Source organism: Colossoma macropomum, unplaced genomic scaffold (genome assembly GCF_904425465.1).
Source record: "Colossoma macropomum unplaced genomic scaffold, Colossoma_macropomum, whole genome shotgun sequence".
NCBI lineage: Eukaryota > Metazoa > Chordata > Actinopteri > Characiformes > Serrasalmidae > Colossoma > Colossoma macropomum.
The window spans coordinates 17,440,749-17,463,320 of NW_023494799.1; the positions used below are offsets into that span (position 1 = coordinate 17,440,749).

The window sequence follows — 22,572 nt, forward strand, 5'->3', positions numbered from 1 at the left end:
AGACCAGTACTGCCATGAAGATTTTTGTTCCAATCTTAATCTAGCTATTCAAGGCAGTCGGGATCACCTAAATAATACAGTCACATTGTATGCAGAAAATCACAAATATTGCATTCATCTTACCATTTTATTTCAAGTTAGAAATATAAAAAGAGACTTCACTCACTGTGGACTTCTCTTAGTCTTTCTTCCTTTAAAATATCCAAAAGCACTTCAAAAAGACCTGACATTTTATGTTTCTGTAACACCACAAAGAATCTTGGCACAAAATGCATTATTGAAATAAAATCATATTTATATATTTAATTTTAATATAGAAAAGGCAATCATTTAATGCATCATTAAAATTTAAACTGAAAAAAAGGATCAAAATGACTGTTGGCAGTAGTTATTCCACTGGTTTTATATCTGGTAAACTGTCACTGTTTTTCTATTGCTATAAACATAAATAGATGCTTTTGGAGCTGTTTTTTTACGTGTCCGTAAAAAGGCTACGAGGAGCAAATTCGTTGTGTTACGCTATGAAGTCCCGGTTCTGATATACAAACACGTTGTTGTGAGTGAGAGCAGCCAATCAAATACAGCTGGCTTTGTTGACAGATAAAACAGCCAATGAGTGACTAATTTCTACGCGTAGGCGGCATCTCAGCACATTGACTTACAGGAAGTGTGTGCGGGGAGATTTTATATACTTTCAAAATCTGACGCCGTTCTTCTTAGTTTGTTATGTCGTTTTTGTGTCATTTATTCGCAAATGAGATTAGCTGGAATCGGAACTCAGGCTATACAGCTAATGATTTTTGCCTGATCATCACAAGACGGTGAAGCATGTGATGTTGATCGAGCTTTGGGGACTTTGGGTCGAAGCGTCAATGGTTAAAGTGAAATTTTGAGAAAACGCCCTCGCCCAGGAGACAGTTTAGTCTGCTGAAAGTGTAGTCTTAGTCCATGTTGCAGAAATGGTTCATGTGTACAACTGTCACCCCTTCGCCTCTCAGCATATTGTTCCGACCGAACAAGAGCCTGGCTTGGTGTGTTGTGGTGGCGGTGCCCTTTTCGTGGTGTCTGCAGGAGGATGCAAGATCGAGGCATATCAGATGCAAGAAGACCAGTGCCCTCTTATTTGCCGTTTTTCTACCATGGGCACAGTCCTTAGCATTCTGCACAGTCAAACTGGTGAGTGTTTTTACATTGTTTATATTCAGTTACATTGTATGTAGGAGTGTTCTATGTGCAGAAGATGCCCATACAGTTTGAACCATTCTGTAATAAGTCTTGCCTATCAGTGATAAGTTCAGACTGATCACTTTTTTGATCACTTATGTTTTTATACTTCTAGGGGACTACCTAGTCACTATTGAGGAGAAAAACAATGCCACTTATCTCAGGGCCTACACCAACTGGCGCTACCAGGCTGCTGAGAAGACCCGCGTTGGGGTGCGTCTGCTCGGCCACTTCCTGCGAGGTTCCTCCTTTCGCGGGGCTCCTAAGGAGCAGATGGAGATCATAGAGATTCCACTGTTCGAGCCCCCGCTGTGCATGGCCTGCTGTCCTCTGACAGGCGACCTGCTGGTGGGCTGTGCCAAGAGCCTAGTCGTGTTCAGCCTGAAAAGGCAGGCCCTGAACGAGCAGCTGGCTGTGCTGGATTTTGAAAGGGTCCTCATCCTCCACATCCCCGGATGGAGCCCATCACAGGTGGCTTTCTGCGTAGGATATGTGGCCTTGCAGATGGAGCTGGAGGTACTGGTGGTGAAGCTGCAGCAGTTGGAGAAGAGATATCTGTCCCCAGGAGACCATACACCACTGCCCGTTGATATCATGGCTGCGGCAGGCCTTGTTGAAGATGGTATTGTTATGGATCCATCTGTACTGCGCTACCTAATACATTGACATTATACTGTATGATTACAAAACTTTAGGTTTATAACATACTTACAAACTGAAGTTGCAAATAAAAATGAAAATTACTTTTTTTTTAATTCATATATAGTTAGTCATAACTCAGAGTGTTTTGATGTGAAATGCACTATTCTAGAGAAACTTGCTGAGTCACAATCTTCCACAATGGTGGTGATAGTAACCAGATGTCTGTTGAGTTTAGTACCTCTAAAATGAATCTTACAGACAGCTATTACATGAAATTATTACAGATGCATAATACAGATGATGCCTGAGCCATTGTTTTACAATAGTTTTGACAGAAGGTTTTGGCCTAAAACATATGTTTTTAAATACATTCAGGGTGGAGAGGTCCCTGCAGGGCATTTTAAGGCAAAATAGCACCCAACGGAAACTTTTTCCAGATTTACTGTTTACTGTCATCAACATTACATATATTACCTCCTATTACCTCCATTGCATCAACATCTGAGTCAGAAAGTTTCTCTACCACGCACCATTTCACCTCAAACCACTCTGATTGACTTTGTGTACATCTCGGTGATCTAAATTATGCAGCCATCAGCTGAATTCCCCTACAATTAATAACAATTAATTGCCTTAATAACCTTAATTTAGGGTTAATTTAAAATTAACTTTATAAATTTAAAGTTACTAACAGTAACTCTGTGTCCACTTGTCAAATGCTAGATATCTGTTGTGAAACTAGGTGTGTCTGTGTTACAGTCAGGTCCACAATTTTTGTAATTTTGCCTCTGTACACCACCACAATGGATTTGAAATGAAGCAGTCAAGATGTGATTTAAGCGTATACTTTTAGATTCAAGGGTTTAACAAAATATTGCATTAACTATTTAGGAATTATAGCAATTGTAACATAGTCTCTCCATTTTTGCATGTGCAAAAGTAATTGGACAGATGACTGAACAGCATTTTCCTGGCCAGGTGTGGCCTGTTCCCCCATTAGTTCATGATAAATTAAGGAGATAAAAGGTCTGGAGTTGATTCCAAGTGTTAAATGTGCATTTGGTAGCTGTTCATGGGAACTCTCCATGTGTGGTCCAAAGACGTGTCAATGCAAGTGAAGAAGGCCATCATGAGGCTGATAAAACAAAATAAACCTATCTGAGAGATAGCAGAAAGTTTAGTAGTGGCCAAATTAGCAGTTTGGCACATTCTTAAAAAGAAGGAATACACTAGCAAACTCAACAACACCAAAAGGCCTGGAAGACCAAGTATTGCAGAATTGTGATTGCAGAATTGTTTCTGTGATGAAGAAAAACACCTTCACAACATCTAGTCAAGGATATTCTCAAGGAGGTTGGCGTATCATCATCAAAGTCTATAGTCAAGGTACTGCAAAAGCAACCCAAGAGCTTCTTAAGGCAAAGAAATGGAATGTTCTTAAATGGTAAAGTCAGTCACCAGGTCCTCAACCTGATTGAGCATGCTTTTCACTTACTAAAGACAAAACTGAAGGCAGAAAGACACACAAACAAGTGCCAACTGAAGGCGTGTGCAGTAAAGGCCTGGCAAAGCATCTCAAGGGAGAAGACTCAGCATTTAGTGATGTCCATGGGTTCCAGATTTCAAACGGATTTCATTCAAGTCTTTAAAGTAATCCTTGTGTTTATAAATATGTTTGTCCAGTTACTTTTGAGCCTGTGAAAATGGAGTGAAAAATGACTATGTAAAAAATGACTGTAATTCCCAAACAGTTATTTTGTTAAACCCTAAAAATCTACAGTTCAATCACATCTTGACTGCTGCATTTCAAACTCATTGTGGTGGTGTACAGAGGCAAAATTACAAAAAATGTGTAACTGTTCAAATATATATATATATATAACCTATATGTATGTCACTTTTTCTCTAGATGTGAAAAAAGAGCCACTTAGTCCCCATGAGCCAGATGACTTCTTCGTGTTCCCAAAGCATTTGGAGTTGCTGGGGGACGACGCAAAAGACTGTGGAATCTCTGTGTCTTTAGAGTGGACAGGAATGGAGACCGAGGGAAAGAATAACATGGGAATTACCTATGTCTTATACAGGTACAATAAGCACCCAGGGTTCTGTTTGTTGGGGTTTAGCACAATAAATTACATCATAGCGAGCTTTCCTGATGATATTGTGGAGATTGTCAGTACCTAAAAGAACACAGAGCTGCTGCATGTTTTCATTAAAAAGAGATTTGGTCAGGGTTTTCTATGCTGCTGTTATCAGGAGGTGTCGACAATTCCAAGAGTGCATAATGGGTCTTTTTTGGTACTAATTTGTACTGTTTCGTTGGTGCATTATGTCTGCTCCACCCCTATACCTCCTGTACCATCAAACTGACGTTCATGTACTTCATTTATGTTTTATATGGCACTGTATGCATTTCTTAATCTTGTTCTGTTGTTCTCCTTTTTAGGAGATTTGCTCCTGATTTCTTTCAGGGCTGCAGTGTGGAGGAGACATGCTTACACTCCCTGCAGCTCCACCCCATGTACACGGGTAGGCATTCAGAAAGGGATGTCATGTTTAGGAGACCAAAGACAATGACCAATGCAAAAAGAGAACAAATGTTAATGGCCCATCATTCCTCTTTCATTATTGCTTGTTTCTCTGACTTTATGTAGGTAATCAGGATGGAACCAGTGACACCAAAGAGCCTTCCTGTATGTTCTGTTTCTTTTCTCTGCCCAATGCTGGATATATGTACAGTCTGAAGAGCACAGTAGAGCTCATCTCCACCTACCAGTACCCCGAGAAGACCCATCAGGCTGTGCTCTGTGACCAGTATCTATATGCCCTCACCAGGTAGGTGATAGTAACATCCTCTCTTTTCACCCAACAACATCATTATTGCATAACATGCAACATCATTATTTCACTGAGAAGTCTTCTTGTTTTCTTAGGAATGCTCTGCAGTGCTTCTCTGTGAGGTGCAGTGCTGTGGCAGCTCGAGCAGAGGACCCCTACATTGATACCACCATGAAGGTAAGCGGGAAGAGTTAGAATTAGTTAGACTTCACTGTTTTACTGTGTACCATCCAGTGTGCTAGACGGTGAGACTTAACTGCAAAACAGTTTTTTTCTTCTTCTGCTTGAGTTCCCTCAGTGGGGGTCACTTTTCAAAGCTTGTATAGTAATTGTGAGACTGAATTTAGTGGCCATTCTCTCTCGGAGGCCTAGCCAGTGTTTGTGAATATCAGGGTTTATTCAATTAACAATCTGAAGTCAACATTTATTGCTTTTGTTATCGTACATTATTTAACTGTAATTATATAATCACATATTTAACATATAGTGAGTTAAGTCAAGAGGCTTTTATTGTCATTCCATCTATGTACAAGTACACAGTGGAGTGAAATTACGTTCCTCCAGGAACAAGGTGCTACAAGGAACAAAGTACAAAATTACAAAGTGCGAACGTGCAGACAGTGTGCAAACAAAAATTAAGCTAGAAACAATACAATAAATACGATAAATTAAACAGACGTTAGACACAGTAAACAGACCGGACAGTGTAGCACCAACACAGCACAGATTTCTGGACATGAAGTAGTGGAATAAGGTGCAGACATGTTTAAAATGATGTGATCTGTAAGTTACGTCAGATAACATACATATACACAGCAGTTACTGAGGTAGTAAAACAGTTACTGAGGTAGTGAAAACAGTGTAAACACAGTATTGGCAACAATGTTCCAGATAGATAGTGCAAGTAGAGCATCAAAAGAGGTGTGTATGAGTGTGTAGGGGGGGATTTAGTTCAGTCCTTGTGAGTTTAAAAACCTGATTGCTTGAGAGACAAAGCTGTTGCAGAGTCTGGCAGTGATGGCACGGATGCTCCGGTACCTTCCGCCAGACGGCAGCAGTGAAAAAAGTCTGTGTGAGGGATGGATGGGGTCGTTCACGATGCTGGTGGCTTTGCGGATGCAGCGGGTGGTGTAGATATCCATGATGGAGGGGAGAGAGACCCTTCCCAGCTGTCCTCACTATGCGCTGTAGGGTCTTGCGGTCGGAGGCGGTGCAATTCCCAAACCGATGATGCAGCTGCTCAGAATGCTCTCCACAGTCCCCCTGTAGAACATGGTGAGGATGGGAGGGGGGAGATGAACTTTCTTCAGTCTTCGCAGGAAGTAGAGGCGCTGCTGGGCTCTCTTGGCTATGGAGTTGGTGTTGAGGGACCAGGTGAGATTCTCTGTGATGTGGACGCCAAAGAACTTGGTGCTCTGGACGATTTCCACAGCAGAGCCAGTGACGTTCAGTGGGGCGTGGTCACCTCACACTCTTCGGAAGTCAACAACCATCTCCTTAGTTTTGTCTACATTCAGAGACAGGTTGTTGGTTCTGCACCAGCCTGTTAGCCACTGCACCTCCTCTCTGTACGCTGACTCATCATTCTTGCTGATCAGACCCACCACAGTCGTGTCATCAGCAAACTTGATGATGTGATTTGAGTTGTACTTTGCAGTACAGTCATGAGTCAGCAGGGTAAACAGCAGCGGACTGAGCACACAGCCCTGAGGGGCGCCGGTGCTCAGTATGGTGGTGCTGGAGATGTTATTACCTATCCTGACTAACTGAGGTCTCTTAGTCAGGAAATCCAGGACCCAGTTACAGAGGGAGGCGTTCAGGCCCAGCAGGCTCAGTTTTCCAATCAGCTGCTGAGGGATGATGGTGTTGAATGCTGAACTGAAGTCTATGAACAGCATTCTGACACAGGTGTCTTTATTATCCAGGTGGGTGAGAGCCAGGTGGAGTGTGGTGGAGATCTATTGAGCGGTTGGGGCGATATGCAAATTGCAGTGGGTCTGGAAGCTGGTCTTTAATATGCCTCATGACAAACCTCTCAAAGCACTTCATGATGATTGGAGTGAGTGCAATGGGACGGTAGTCATTGAGGCAGGACACTGGAGACTTCTTCGACACAGTGATGATGGTGGTGGACTTGAAGCACGTTGGAACGACTGCAGTGCTCAGAGAGATGTTGAATATGTCCGTGAGAACATCAGCCAGCTGTTCAGTGCATTCTCTGAGCACTCTGCCCAGTATGCTGTCGGATCCTGGAGCTTTCCGTGGGTTGACTCTGTGTAGAGTTCTCCGCACATCAGCTGTGGACAGACACAGTACTTGTTCACTTGGAGGAGGAGTGGTTTTCCTCGCCGTCGTGCCGTTCTGTGCTTCAAACCGAGCATATAAGTTGTTTAGCGCGTCTGGAAGGGAGGCATCGTTGTCACAAGCTGGTGGAGGTGACTTGTAATTGGTGATGGCCTGGATGCCCTGCAAAGTCCACATACTGGTGAAATCTGGGGAGCACTCACTTCAGATTTGCATGGTTGAAATCTCCAGCAACAATAAACAATCCGTCTGGGTGTGTGTTTTGCAGATCACCGATAGCGCTGTACAGCTCATTCAGTGCGGCGTTAGCATCAGCACTAGGAGCTAGGTACACCGCTACTATGAACAGCATAATTAGATCTCTTGGCAAATAAAATGGCCTGGCTCTGACAATCGCAGACTCCACCAGCGGTGAGCAGTGACTAGAGACTAGCGCCGCGTTTCTACACCATTCAAAGTTGATGGAAACACAGTCCCCCACCTCGGGTCATAACGCACAGCTCAGCGTCTCTGTCTGCACGGAAGCACAACAGGCCGTCGAGCTGAACGGCTAAGTCCGGAGTTGAGCTCGTCATCCATGTCTCCATAAAAACGAAAACACAGCAGTCTCTGAACTCACGCTGGGTAGCCTGCTGAATCCGGAGGTAGTCCAGTTTATTCTCCAAGGAACAAACGTTTGATAGAAAAAGCGATGGAACGTTACTTGGTTAACTACATTCTGTATTGACATGTTTGAGTCTGCACTTCTGAATTCCACTTGCTTCGATGTGGCAAAAGGTTGTTTTTTCTTGCTGCAAAAGTAGACTGTATGCATGACAACAGCATTTCATCAAATTCAAATAAAATATGCCCTTTTCTACTGATAAACACAAATGTGTGAGATGAAAGTATAGAATCTGCACATTTGACACAATTTCAATATCAGATTACACAGTGCTTTTGTTACCACCACTGATAATATCAGCTTAACATTCTTTTGCGCCAATTTTGTCTCTCTGTTCAGGCCTGTCCTCCCTTCACGATGGAAGTGTGTGGTCTACGTATACAGCTTTTTATTGGCCTGAAATCTCTGTGCCGTGATGGCAGCCACATCGTCCTACTCACAGCTGCTGATGTGGAGAGCAAAGAGGAGACAGAGCGATCAGCCCGAAGAACTATGTAGGTTATTATAATAAAACACAGTCTTTCCCCACTGACCGAGCTTTTCAATAGCGTTAGTGCAGTTTATTTATAAAAATACAGCACAATTGACTCACCATAGGGGAGCCTGTAAGCTGTATTTCATTGACTGGTTATCCCATCCTGAAACTTCATAGCTTTAACTTAGTCGCACTTTGTTTGGTTTTGCATTTTTGATATATATGCTGTTGTTATGTATATGTATATTATTTTCCATAATTTGTGCACTATATCCAGACTAAAGCTGTAATCTGGAAAAGAGAATTTCAGGCTGGTACAAGGAGACCATGTGTATCTTTGTGATGAAAAATGTTCGCCCCTTTGTTTTTGGGGTTTTTTTTGCATACCGATAGTGTTTTGTATGTTAGTTATTATTCATATACAGTCACTGAGCACTTTATTAGGTAGATACTTCTTGTATCTACCCTCATTGTCTATTTTATCAGCTCTACCTACCATAAAGCAGCTGTTTGTAGTTCTACAGTTACAGATTTTAGTCCATCTGATGCTCTGCATACTTTGTTAGCCCCCTTTTACCCTGTTCTTTACCCTGTTCACAGAGCAGGTATGAAGTGGGTGGTGGATTGTTCTCAGCACTGCGTTGACACTGACCTGGTGGTGGTTTTAGTGTGTGTTGCGTTGGTACAAGTGGATCAAACACAGCAGTGCTGTAGGAGTTTTTGAACACTTCATTGTCATTGCTGGACTGAGAATAGTCCACCAACCATAAATATACAGCCAATAGCATCCTGTGGGCAGCATCCCGTGACCACAGATGAAGGACTAGAGGATGACTAACACAAACTGTGCAGCAACAGATGAGCTATCATCTCTGACTTTACATCTACAAGGTGGACCAACCAGGTAAGAGTGTCTAATAGTGTGAACAGTGAGTGGAAAAGCGTCTGATCCACCAGCGCGACACAAACTAACACGCCACCACCATGCCATGGCAACCCAAATAATACCTGCTCTGTGGTGGTCCTGTGGGGGTTCTGACCATTGCTGAATGAGGTAAAGGTGGGATAAGAAATTATGCAAAGAAACAGATGGACTACTGTGTTTAATTGTAGAACTACAAAATGCACCTATATAATAAAATGGACAACGAGTGTAAATACAAGGTAGGAAGGTAGGTGTACCTAATAAAGTTCTTAGTAAGCATATATCCTTGCACTGCTTGTAGTATACTTTGCTCCACATAATGTAGGTTTTCTTGGTAATTTGTTTGAAAGATGTGCTTGCTGATCATAACCATATTTGAATGATGTGATTGTATTTGCTTATGTGCACTGACGCTTCACGTGCATTGATGCTCAGTAAATGCTCTGTATTGTAGCGAATCAAAAGAGCACAAAGCACTGACAGGGATTTTCCTAGCGGTAGGTATAGAGCCGTCCACCAGCCCAGCTCTGGAGAGCTTCCTGTCCAGGTCGTTCCTGTAAGTCAGCTCTGTGTGACCCTGTCCCTCTAATGACATGATTCCAAAACCTCCCCTAAGATAATGCTAACTTACCCATGTTTGATTGCTAACATAATCTAACATCCCAGTTACTTTTTTATTTATTTATTCATGTATTTGTTTGTTTATTGATTTATTTAGAGAATGGAGGATTATTTTTCTTTAGTGAAACTGCATTTGAAACTGAGGAAATGAAAACTGCTAAGACTTAGCAGTGTGAGTGGATTTTGTGGTCTGTTCACCCCTGGTAGTGGCATTTAGTTGAGGCCTTGAGGCAGAGCTTTCCGTCACATGATGCCCATCAGCTGCTTGCAATAATTGTGTCAAAACTGGACTAATATTATCAGTCCAGGAAATAGGTCACGTCACAACTGCCCAGATACAAAAAGTCTTTTCACCTCCTAGGGGTCATTACAGTAAGTCAGTAGGTCTTCTTCTTATTAAACAACCATCAAAGATACAACTGTGAATTTCTTAGCCATCTTGCCCCTTCTCCACTGATAATCTAGCTAAATCCAGTCACACATAAAGGATTGCACTCAACAAATGGACTATTGTACCCAATGACCTGACTGAACTTTTCAGCACTGGACTTCCTATTTTCCTTACATTAAGTTTCATGACTCAAATACTTTGACTAGAGGTGAGTAATAAATGGTCTCATAAGACTAAAACTTTTCAAAGTTCTAATCTAGCATCTAGATTTTTACATCCTAATGGATATGTTTATGGTGAGGGAGGGGCTGCTTCTAGATCAACTAATCTCATTATACAAACCCAGATCCAAAAAAGTTAGGACAGTGTGTGAAATGCTAATAAAAACAGAAAGCAGTGATTAGTAAATTCTGTTTGACCTGTCTTAAATTGAAAAACAGTATAAAAACACAATATTTTATGTTTTGCCTTATGAACTTTTTTGTAAATATATGCTCATTCCAAAAAATGGGGACATCAGCATGTTTTCCACTGTGTTACAGCACCTTTTCTTTTAACAGCACTAAACAAATATTTTGAGACTGATTCAGATTTTTTTGCCATTTTCCAGTTATACAAGTCTTCAGCTGCACAACTGTACAAGGCATTCCTTGCCATATTTTGATCTTAATAATTCAACATGTGTTTCGATGGGAGACAGTTCTGGATTACAGGAAGGCTAGTCTAGCACCCACACTCTCTGATTACACAGCCATGCTGTTGTAACAACAGCATGGCTGTGTAATCAGAGTTACCCACAACCCATTCACCGCCACCTGCCTTGGACTGGCTGCCCACTCTACACTGAAGTCTCCTAACTATTACTACCTCCTAACTATTACTACTACTACTATTAATATTAGTAGAATAATAATTTTGTACGTAGTTTGACCAGAGGAGGATGGGTCCCCCCATGTGAGCCTTGGTTCCTCCCAAGGTTTCTTCCTCAGCTCTGAGGGAGTTTTTCCTTGCCACTGTCGCCCCTGGCTTGCTCACCTGGAGGATTTACAGTTCATGTTGAAACTTTGTTCTAAACGGATTTCTGTGAAGCTGCTTTGTGACAACATCAGTTGTAAAAAGCGCTATACAAATAAATTTGATTTGATTTGATTTGATATGGCTTGGTGTTGTCATGCTGAAATAAGCATGGACATAACCTGAAAAAGTTGGTGTCTAAAAGTCAGCATATGTTGCTCCAAAATGTGTTTAGTTTTAATGGTGCTTTCACAGATGTGCAAGTTACCCTCTAATACCCTCCTATACCCTTAGAGACCCTGGCTTTTGGATTTTATGCAAATAACAATCTGGTCTTTCTTTGGCCTAGAGAACACAACATTCATTATTATGAAAGTTTGACCTGTTAGATCACAATACACGTTTCCACTGTGCATCCATTTCAGATGAGCTGGAGCCCATTCCCTTGCTCATAAAGGACTAGGACTTTCCTGGATGCTCTTTTTATACCCAAGCATGATTGCATCGCCTGTTTAAGATGTTTTTTGAACATTTCACAATGTTCCAAGTCTTGAATACCCTTTCTGAACTGTTGTGGAACATGTTGCAGGCATCAATTTAAAAAAAACTTGTTACAAAAAATATCTTGTCTTTGTACTGATTTCATTCAAGTACACGTCAAAGTAGACTTTAAAAATCACTGCTTCCTGCTGTCCCAACTTTTTTGAAATTGGGTTTGTATATGGGAATGCGAATGCAGTTAATATCCTTGCAGTACAGGAAATAGTGCAATGCTAAGGGCCAATTATACTGTAAACAGGAGCCCAACATCAGTTCACCTCACAGGAACTTTTTTATCTGTGGTATCTGATATTCTGTTCTTTGCTTTTTTTGTACCAGGTCCAGGAAGACTTCTATCTCATCAAAGCCTAAAGAACCAAATGAAAGTGGCCATGGCTGGAACCTGTATGTAATCAACACTGTGTCCACACTACAGCTGTACAGAGAGATGGTAGAGTATCAACACTGATCCAGTTATACCTGTGACTTTAAGCAGCCACTGGTAATTTATTGATATAAAGTATATGGACCATTCAACCAAATTAGTTCTGCGGTCCCACAGTAAAAAAATATAACAAATATTTAGATTTTAAATATCTACAAAGATTATGATCTGTTTAAACCCAGTGCCTTCACAGAGATAGCAGTAAGCTAAATATATACAAAATATAAACAGGGTACTGTCCATTGAGAGGTGGATGTCCCACCCCTAACCCCTAAATTTCAACTTGTTTTTAAGAAGATCTTTGTGATTTCTTGTGAAACTGAAGTTGAAATACTTAGATTTATCATGAGTTTAATTTTTAAATAAAAAACCTTTATTCAAAAAGTGCTGAGTTTAGTCCACAAACAAAGCCTTATTTTAGCCACAACCCTGCATTTTTTTGAGCAGAACAAATTCAAGTAGAATGATCCACATACCTTTACATAATGTTCATTATAACTTATGCAAGTCTGGAAAGTCTAGATCAGAAAGTATGCATTAAAACTCAAGTGATTTCCAACGTTTGATGCATCTTTTAGAAAAGTACAGACAACCTGTTGACTTGAAACATATTTATAATAGAAACCATTGTGTAGTTCCTAAATTTCCATCAGTAAACGTTAAAGAGAGACACCTTTAAAGCTGTAAATATGTATAATTTGTTAATTAAGAGGTGGAAGTTGTGGTAATATGTTGCCAATGTAGTAATGTCTGTGAAGTTTTCACAGGCATCTGCATAATCACACATGAATACTAAAAAGTAGTAAAGACTGCAGTAATGAACAATACAATAGAAAAACAACAGATTAAAGGGATTTGGTTGAAAAACAGTGGAGGATTTCTTTAACATAAAGCTAAATTAGGGTCCAACAGTAAATTGTAGAGCGCATAGAATACCACTCATGAATATAGTTTATTTTTACTTGTTACTTAACATTTATTCACATACAAAACACATTTTGTTTATTCTACATCCCCAGGTGGAGTACAGTAAGCGGTATGGACAGACCAGCCCACTGTCTCAGAATTGCTTACACCTGCTGAGTGAGGCTCACCTGCTCCTCAGAGCTGCTCTGCTGGGCCAGGAGTCTTCAGACAAAGCTCAGCTTCAGGAAGCATTCCAGGAGAGCTGTGCCCACCTAGGAGACTGCTTCAGCAGGTGGGCCAGAATTCCTTCTCTTAACTGCATACCAGTCTGCTGGCTTTGGTGTCACACCACGATAATGGTTTTTAGTTTTAGCGGTATTGATTGATAGCAAAACCTTAATTGCAGTGTATGCTTTCTGATTGCCTTTTAAAAAAGATCACAGAAGTGGTCACAGCTCTCTTGCCCTTTTGCCTCATTATGTATGCATTTTTTAAAGGTTTCCGTCTCACAAAAGACTGGGAGGAGATGATTATAACGAAGCACCTACTTTTATGTACCAAGACTGATAACAAATGCTGACTGTGTGTTATTCACCCCTGTGAAAAGCTTATTTTTGGCTGTGGCTCCAATTGTTTAAAATTGTTTAAAAAGAGTTCTTGTAATACATTTATTTATTTTGAGATAGAAAAAAATGAATGCCTTGTCACATTGTTCTTAATGTGATGAAGGGCGGGGGGGGGACCCAAAAACCAAATAGTTTTAGAAATACAGTGTTTTAAACTGCTAATTTCTGAAAGCTTGAGTAGATTTTACAACACTCAACAAGCAGGTTTCCCTAAATAATGATTTGACAGCGCTGTGGCTTACGTGTGCACTGTGACAGAACTGTTACAGCCATTCTTTGATGCACTGTACGTAGTTTAGAGATTATGCTCAAATTCATTCAGTTAAAATCTTGAAAAAAAAAGGCTTTATTTCGACCGAATGAGTCACAGGTTGAATCAGATACAGACAGATAAAAAGTCTTTTTCCTACCTGGCAGAAAGAGCCTTTCATACAAAACAACCAAACACATGGTTCTATTGTGCTGATCATACGAGGTTGATTACGAAGTAGCATCTGTGTTTATTTGCTTGTGAGTTTTTAGTCGATAATCTGATAAATTAATTACTCACACACAGAGTGGAGGTAGACTGCTCCCTCTTTTAGTAAGTCTGCTCATTTTTCTGTCCGGTTAATGTTTACAATACTTTGTAAGGTGCCCCTTTATGTAACAGTCCAGTTTGAACAAGCTAAAGTTTATAATACATTCTGGATAGTCGCTGTACTTAGGAAGCATTGCTTTATTAACTTTTATAATGGAACATAAATGTCATCTTAAACATCATGTTTCTGTGATATATTTGGAAAATACTCATCAAAAATCAATTATTCGGATTATGAATCACTACGTTACCAAATAACTTTGATGTACCTATTAGGTTTTAAATTTAGCTTAAGGTTGTTTTATGCATTTACTAACCAATAATGAAGACAATAAAGATGAATAACATTCAAGAAATCACTGTTGTAATGAACTGTCCTGAAAGATAAAAGAATAAAACTCCAACATATTTTTCCTGTCAAAACTTAATAACCAAGGATGTGCAAAGTAGCAGCAATAAAATATAGCAAAACTAAATTCGTTTCCTTTAATCAAGTTAAAAAATCAATCTAAATTTAAATGTTAAACAGTGCAGTCTGTGATCTGTGCATTCTGCTCTCTGTCAACACTTTGCTGCAACTGAATTCTGCAATCACAAGTCTTTATTGGAACGGATTAAAGTCAGTAACTCTCCGTGTTCCTGTGAGAGTCTCGCTCTCCTCTGAGAGCGGATACTCCCCTCTGCAGAGGAGACGCGCTCTGATGGAGCGGATGGGAAAGTGGCGAATGTTTGTGGCAAACTTCTTTATGAACAGTTAAATGAACAATTTTGTGTAAACACTTAATTTCAGCGGTAACCTTTGGTCCAGCTGCCCTGTGTGTCTGCTGAGAACTATACCCTGAAACTGTTAGCGAGTGGAGTTAAACGTTTGCGGAGAACAGAAACCTGTTTGTAAATGCTCTCCTGTGTTCGCCGAATCTGACCGCACCGGCGACCTCGACGTTAAAACAACGATGCAATGTTTAAAAGTGTAAACATTATCTGGAAAGTGAACAGGGTTACTGTGAATAGTTACTTACTTTTCTGTTAAAACTCCATTAACGATACCAGAGAACCTGCATTTCAAAATACAAATGTTACAGTTCAGCTCACAACATGAAGTAGGACAGAATTTAACATTAACATTAGCTAACTAGCTCGCTAGCACGACTATCGCCGCGCCCAAACCACACACTTCTGTACTTCACACATTACACTAATGAGTGCACTTCTAATGTTGTATGCGCTGTTTTTACACACTATTTAGTGTGCTAGTATGCGGTTTGGGACGCGACGCATCTTACTGAGATGAATCTTCCTTACCCAATGAGCCGACAGGGTTCCTCTTCAGACGCTACAACATGGAGGATGTGCTCCCATAGCCAGCTTAGGGCGGCTTTACAAATAGCACAACTGACCACCTTTTTTCTGAGTTTAGCTCCCACACTTTTGAGGATTTTGTTTGAAGTCTCCAGTGAGCGGTCATGTCAAAACGTTCTTAGTGAGCGCGAGAAAGATGTGTAATGACGTCACCAACTACTCGACTACTAAATTAGTTGACAACTAATTTGGTCGTCGATTTAATCGTTGCACCTCAGTACTGCAGTTTGTCACTACTGTCCAGCACCATTTAACAGTATCTTATAGACATACTGCAGCAGTGAAAGTACCTCCTGTTTTTATTGTTTTTATTGCTGTGACTTCTTGCTGACACATATTCTTATTTGTAATGCAGTCACAGTATACTCTTCATTTTTTGACTTATTGTTGTCTTTAAAGCTTTATGTCAGAGCCCCTTTCAGGCACATCAAAAACAGTATAAAATTACAGATGTTGAAAAAAGTAAAAATCTAAATTAAGTATTATGCATGGCACACACATCTATCGTCTACACATATTTGTTCTAGTTCACCATGACTGCTGTTACTGGAAAGTGTTACATTTGTTTTTTAGGCTGGATAAGCGAGACTGTCATTTAGCGCTCCCGTACTACAAGATGTCTGGCCTATCTGTGACTGAGGTGATCCAGAGGAATGTGGCTATGTGCAGCAGCACTGTGTCTGACTATGGCAGTGGTTTCCTCTTCTTCCTCAAGCACTCTCTCTATGAGGAGACCATGGAAGAGCTCAGTGAAGTAAGAGAACGTTTGAGTCTTTCATTCTGTTATTTTTTTACTATTAAACAATATTCCTTATTACATGTGGAAAAAATTAGGAAGAGACTGCAGTATATGGTAGAAATCTTTGTATACATCAAATATGCAGTTTCAGATTAGAAATGAAGTAGTATAGCTACTTATGATAGCATATCATACTTCTGCTGTACTTCTAGGCATCTAGCAAAGATAGTTATTTTAACAATAATAAAGGTTAAAGGTCTGCTGACAGTTGGACTGTAACAGTACACAAATTTCACCGTATGTATGTATAGTCATTTTTGCACCACAGTACGATATAGATATATTTTTGATACTTAGGAATTCTCTTCCATTTAAATATACATGCAGTTGTAAATAGTTTTGGGTGCACAGGGGAGTTTGGAATACATTCCATTTTTTCAGTATGTCTGAAGCAAAAAATAGAACTGAATTCAATTCCCAGCCCTCTATGTGTTTCCCTATGCGTATCAAAACATCCCTACTGATAATAGATAAATAATATGTTACAGGATGTTAGAAATGCATGTACTTCATCTATCTCACTCCTCTCCTTAGGAGACGGCTAACACAGTGCTGGATATCTTCAGTAAAGCAGAGGCTGGTCAGCTGCCCCATGTGGTGAGTAGCTCGTTCATGATGAAGGCCAGCCCTGCCTGTGTGCTGGCTCACCTGGAGCAGCTGGAGGCCTCTGGGGCCCCGTCTGTCACTCTGACTCTGTGCAAGGCTGCCCACGCCCTCCGCTTAGGTGACGTGCAGCTCTACCAACAGCAAATGGACCGCCATGCTGAGGTATGTAAAGCGTTTTCATCTGTTCATTTATCTGCTTATTTGTTTATTCAGACATTCATTTCTCCACTTTCACATTCATTTATTTGCTACAAGAAGGACTTTTATGAAAACATCCATGTAGTCACAGTATTGACTGGGTACAGTGTTAGCAATATGTTCTGCTTTTGTCTTTCTCCGTGTCAAATCAATTCACCAGTCCCTTTCTCTTGCAAATGGGAAGTAACTATCATGTGGTTCTTTAACCCTATCTTACCTAATGTGTTGACGGCCATGCATTTGTATCAGCATATAGAATTGGAGCTTTCTGTGTGTGCTACCCTGTCACTGTATATGGTGCATGATGCTATCTTTATTGTTGGGTGCACTGTGATAGTTGCTAAGGCTAAACCTGTCACAATCAATGAAATTTTAGCCTACAGTTAATTTGCATATAAATACTAGCAATCAACTTTTTAAATATCTTTTCTTGATCATTGTATGCAGCTATTAACGTACAAGCTTAAAGCGGCCACAAAAAATGTAACTGTCTTGCTTCTTATCTTTGCTTAGTAGCTAACACTGGTTGTCTTTTCAGAATAATACACTACACTGTTACGCACAAACTCACACTTACATAAATGTCTGCCATTACACAGAATCATGTTTAGAGTTAAAAAAAAAGCTGTTTGCTTTATAGAAATGGTAGTTTGTGACATGAGAAAAAAAATCTGCACAATATTGTTTTTGTTACATAAAAATAAATGCAACTGCAGCAGAAACTAGCTGATTTTTTGCCTTGGCCTGAAAGTGTTTAATAAAATGAGGGGACTTCTCAGTGTGTTTTTGTCATGTTGGTCAGATGTTGCAGGTGTACGGCTTCATAGATGAGCCAAAGTTGCTTTTGCATGGCAGAGAGAAGGCAGTGGTACCCACTCAGCTGGCACAGCACCTGCATGACACCCAGGATGGCCTGCTGGTGGCTGCAGTAGTGGCGCTACATGAGAATAGCAAGGTCAAGCTGGAAGAAGCCGACCTCTTCTTCCAGGTATACACTCTGACTGGCACGGAGGAACATTTTTATAAAAACCTGTATTTTAAAACATTTAACATTTATGTAGTCTTGTTCTTATATGTCATCACTCTTTCTAACTCTCCTTATCAGGAGTTATGTAAAGATAGTGTGGAGACTCAGAGCAGTCCTCAGCTGCTGGTGGATTTCTGGGAGGCTTTACTGGTAGCCTCATCTCAGGAAGCAATCATCCATGAGCTCCTTTTCCGTCTCACTTCCGTCTACATCGACCGCATCACACGCAGAGACTGCTCTGGCATTAAAGCTCTCAAAACTGCAGAGGACCTGGTGAGTTCAGTTCATGTCTCCAGTCCAACAGATGTCGAATGTAATTATATTTTATTAAATAAATATGAAAGCAGAGTAAGAGGTTGCAGGTGGAGAATAATCTGAAAAGGTAGGATTACATGTAAATCAAGGCATAAGGTTCACCTGTTGAGCCTACAGCCCTCTCATTCACACTCAAGTTATAAGGAGCATTTTAACCCGACTACATTTTGAATGAGGCTCAGTAGAGGGCAGCCAATCAGAAGAGAGCTCATTCACATATATCAGTCTTAAAAGCACAGAAAAACAGCCTGTTTAATCCTAAGGGATAAAGAGTGGTTAACAAATGTTAATATAAAAATTAATTATGACTTTTTTTGTACATAAACCCACATAGAATTCATAAGTGGATGTCAGGCTAAAAAATAAAATACAAGAAAAATGTAGGATATGGGTCCTTAATTTTGAATAGAACAAACTATGCTGAATCTTGTGAGTTTTGCTCTACAGATTTAGCCTGGCTTTTCCTCATTAGCAAAACCATTACAGTTGCAGCAATTACAATTTTGTGTCACTTCTTTGTTTTCAGATTAACTCTTGCTCTCACTATGGACTGCTTTTTCCATGGGTGAGCATCCTGACTCCTACTCACTTCAACATCATCCACGATCACCAGGAGGACCTGCAGAAACTCCAGGTCCGTAACTACATTCGTCAGAGTTGATTTGTAGAATGCACTGCAGTTCATGTTGGGATAAAATCATCACATCTGCAAACATGGTTAACGTGCTTCCATTGTTCAATGTCAGATGTAGTTGAAAGCTGCAGGGATTCCTTAGGCAGTACCGTTAACTGCCCTTAGGACTAGTTGTAAGTTTATTATCGAAGCATGTTAAATGTGTACCCTTTTCTAAGTGTGTGTTGCTTGAAAAGCGACTGCTGGTTATCCATTTGCAGCTATTCCTAATAGGACTGTACCTCTAGCCTCATAGCTATGAATAATGCAGAGACAGATGGTGAAGCGGCCATTTAACCTACACAGTACATCAGCTCCAAAGCCTGGACAATGCACAGATTTTCTCTATGCTATGAATCTCTCTTGTTGCAGTCTCTACTGTGTGGCCCCACTCTGGACGTGTCCTCCATTCTGCCTCTACTAGAGCAGCTGCCAGACACAGATAATGCTGGCCTGAGTGTGCATGTGCTCTGTGCAACCAAGCTGGGCCAGCATGAGAGCTCCATTGAGCGGCTGCTGGACCGCTGTCCACAGGCCATCATTCCCTATGCCAATCATGAGCTGCAAAATGACAAATTGGTAAATTACCACAATGTTCAGTCACTGTTCTTTCTTGACAGACAGCAACACAGAACTACAAACAAATTGCAGTAACATCCTGTGATGTATGTTTTGTAAAAAATATAACTAATTATATTAATTAAAACTAAGATCAGTATAAACTAGGTTATTTTTAGAAATGTTTAACACGACTTACAGTATGATCTTTGTTCTTATTCTGTGCTGTTGCTCTGTGCAGGCACTGTGGTGGCAAAAACTGTTTCCTGAGCTTTGTGAGAGGACACGAGTCTCATCAGGAGAGAACAGTATTTTGCTCGCTGCTCTGAAAGGTAGTTTTTTGTTTTTAGGATACTACACAATACTGTAACACAGAGAGTTGGGCTCCCAAGTTGAGTGCTGGTAAAACTGAGCAAAGATGCACTCTGGCGTGGAATAAATCTAAGCAGTGCCAATCGGTAGCAGTTCAAAATGAAATTTCTGTTCTTGCTTTATCATAAACATGTTATTGATGTTAGCACTCTCCTCTGATCATGCTGAGATCGTATGACATGTTTGTTGACTATTCATTTTAATAACAGAGACTCTTGTGGTGGTGGCAATGGAACTGAACCCACTGGAGTTTTTGGACTTGCTGCCTAACGATGGGACTGCACACTTCTTTCTGCCTCATCTTCTGGAATGCAGCCAGAGAAATCTTCTTACTTGAGCTACCAACATTGTATACAAACTGCTAGACGATTAGTAAGTAAAAATAATGTACTAAAAAATATAGCACAAAAACACTAAAGGGTTTATTTACTAAAGCAAGTAAGTGTTCAGGAGAATGCATTTCAGCGTGGTCAGCATGGCCAAATCACCGGTTACTAGTTTTACACAAGCCTTTGTCAGTGCTGATGTTTTAGTAAAGTAAGCCTGATACATAACTTAACTGGATATCATATGCTGCTTTTATCAAGACAGATTTCAAATAATAAAAGGATTTACTGACTGTACATGGCATGATAGGTAATGTGCTGTTACATGGCATTCTAAGGGCTGCAGAGTGGCGCAGCTCACTAAAAGACTCACAAGGGCAGGAATTGAAACCCAAAGCCCTCTGTGGCTGGGAGAGAATTCAGCGGGCCCTGCTGACCTTTGGGTGGAAAGATGACTTGGTTAACATCTGTTGTCCATCTGCAGCGGTGCTGCCAATCTGTTAGGTGACATGTACAGAACTGGGCAGTCAGCTTTCTTCTCCAAGTGTATGCAACTGCCCTGTGATGAGCAGCAGTTTTTAAAAGATGCATTGCCTGGGTGTAAAGGAAACATCTACTTGCCTCCTTTTGTTTAGTATCATACGACGGGGGAAATGCAGACAGTGGGGGTAATTCTCTGTCAGTAATATTAGGGAGAAAATTGGGAAAAAATAGAGCCACAGAAGAAAAACATAACTGGATGTTTTTATGTAAATATGTTTTAGCCTGATGTGGATTGCTGAGGTTCAGTGGTTCTCAGTCACTGCTTGTTTTTGTGTTTTACCTGCCTTGACACACCACATTTGTCTAATTACTTGAACTGTTCAGTTAGAATAATCACCACAGTACGGGACAGTGCGTGTGGACTGGGATCTGCTGTTCTGGTGTTTCAGAAAGTTTACATAATGGAGACTTTCCCCTGTGTTTTGTTTTCTTATCAGGCAATAGGTAAAACTGACAGAATGCCATTTTGTAGACTAACCAGTATATTCTTCTGGTACTGGATTGGATGAGACAATATGAGAGAGCGAATGGGCCAAAGCATGATACACTGTCCAAAAGTATCCAGATGCCTCTTCTAATTAGTGAAATTGCCTACTTCAGGATGTGCTGTTTGCTGACACAGGTGTTCAACTGCACGTACAGCTCATATACTCTCCCCAGAAAAGCACTGCAATAGAATTGGGCTGGGGGGCAGCTGTACTTGAGCCTAAGGTCACCTTGCACAATGCCAAACATCAGCTAGAGGGGTATAAGTCTCCCCAGATATGGCCTATGGAACAGTGGAACTATGTTCTCTGGAGTAATGGAGTCCCTTTGGGATGAATTTGTGATCCAGAACTAATCATCCAACATCAGTACCTGACCTCATTAATGCTCTTGGGAATGAATGCAATCCAATCCTCACAGCAGTGTGTTCCATTATTTAGTGTAAAGCCTTTCCAGGGGCAAAATCATTATTAATACGTTTGATTTCAGAAGAAGTGTTGGATGAACAGGGCTCTACAAACTTTTGGACATATAGCATGTGATGTGTGACATATGCCTTTCTATGCTATACTACTGTAAGCTATTTTTAGTCATCTCATAATACATGAATGTGAAAGAAAGCAGTTTGCACTAATACTACTTATCTATTCATCATCTCTCATGTACTGATATTTAAAATGCTTTCCAGTATATTAAGCCATGTTTGGTTTGTTTTCTTCTTCTTTCTTATTTCATTTGTATTGTTTGTTATTAAATGGAATTAAATTATACAAAAATGCTATAATGTGTATCAGATTTATCACAGTTTTGTCATTTTTCTATTTATAGTTTAGTCTGTATAAATCAGTCCTTGTGTTCAACGTTTCTGAATTAACGTTTCTAAGTCAGAAATTTAGCTCTAGCATGTTAAATACCAATGTCATGCTTCTGTTTCTGGCCTTCCCCTTTTCTCTTATTAATACACCTTTAAATATGAGTTACCAACTACAAACACACACAGACACACACACTTTTAAGATGCTTATCCTTCTGGGTCATGAGGGGAGCCGGAGCCTTTCCCAGCGGTCATTGGGTGGTAGGCAGGAAACACACTGGACAGGTCGCCAGTCCATCAC

General features: G+C 40.4%; 1 protein-coding gene across 1 annotated transcript; it reads left to right on the forward strand.

Moving 5' to 3' along the window:
- Nucleotides 1-172: 172 nt before the first annotated feature.
- Nucleotides 173-22,241, forward strand: hps3 (HPS3 biogenesis of lysosomal organelles complex 2 subunit 1). Its single transcript, XM_036587053.1, has 17 exons — nt 173-1,176; nt 1,340-1,846; nt 3,776-3,950; nt 4,313-4,395; nt 4,521-4,701; nt 4,800-4,881; nt 8,012-8,166; nt 11,978-12,089; nt 13,103-13,281; nt 16,128-16,308; nt 16,888-17,121; nt 17,960-18,145; nt 18,263-18,457; nt 19,026-19,133; nt 19,545-19,751; nt 19,972-20,062; nt 20,312-22,241. Exons 1-17 carry the CDS (start codon nt 960-962, stop codon nt 20,437-20,439), a joined length of 3,021 nt encoding a protein of 1,006 aa, XP_036442946.1. The 5' UTR covers nt 173-959; the 3' UTR covers nt 20,440-22,241.
- The last annotated feature ends 331 nt before the right edge of the window (nt 22,242-22,572 follow it).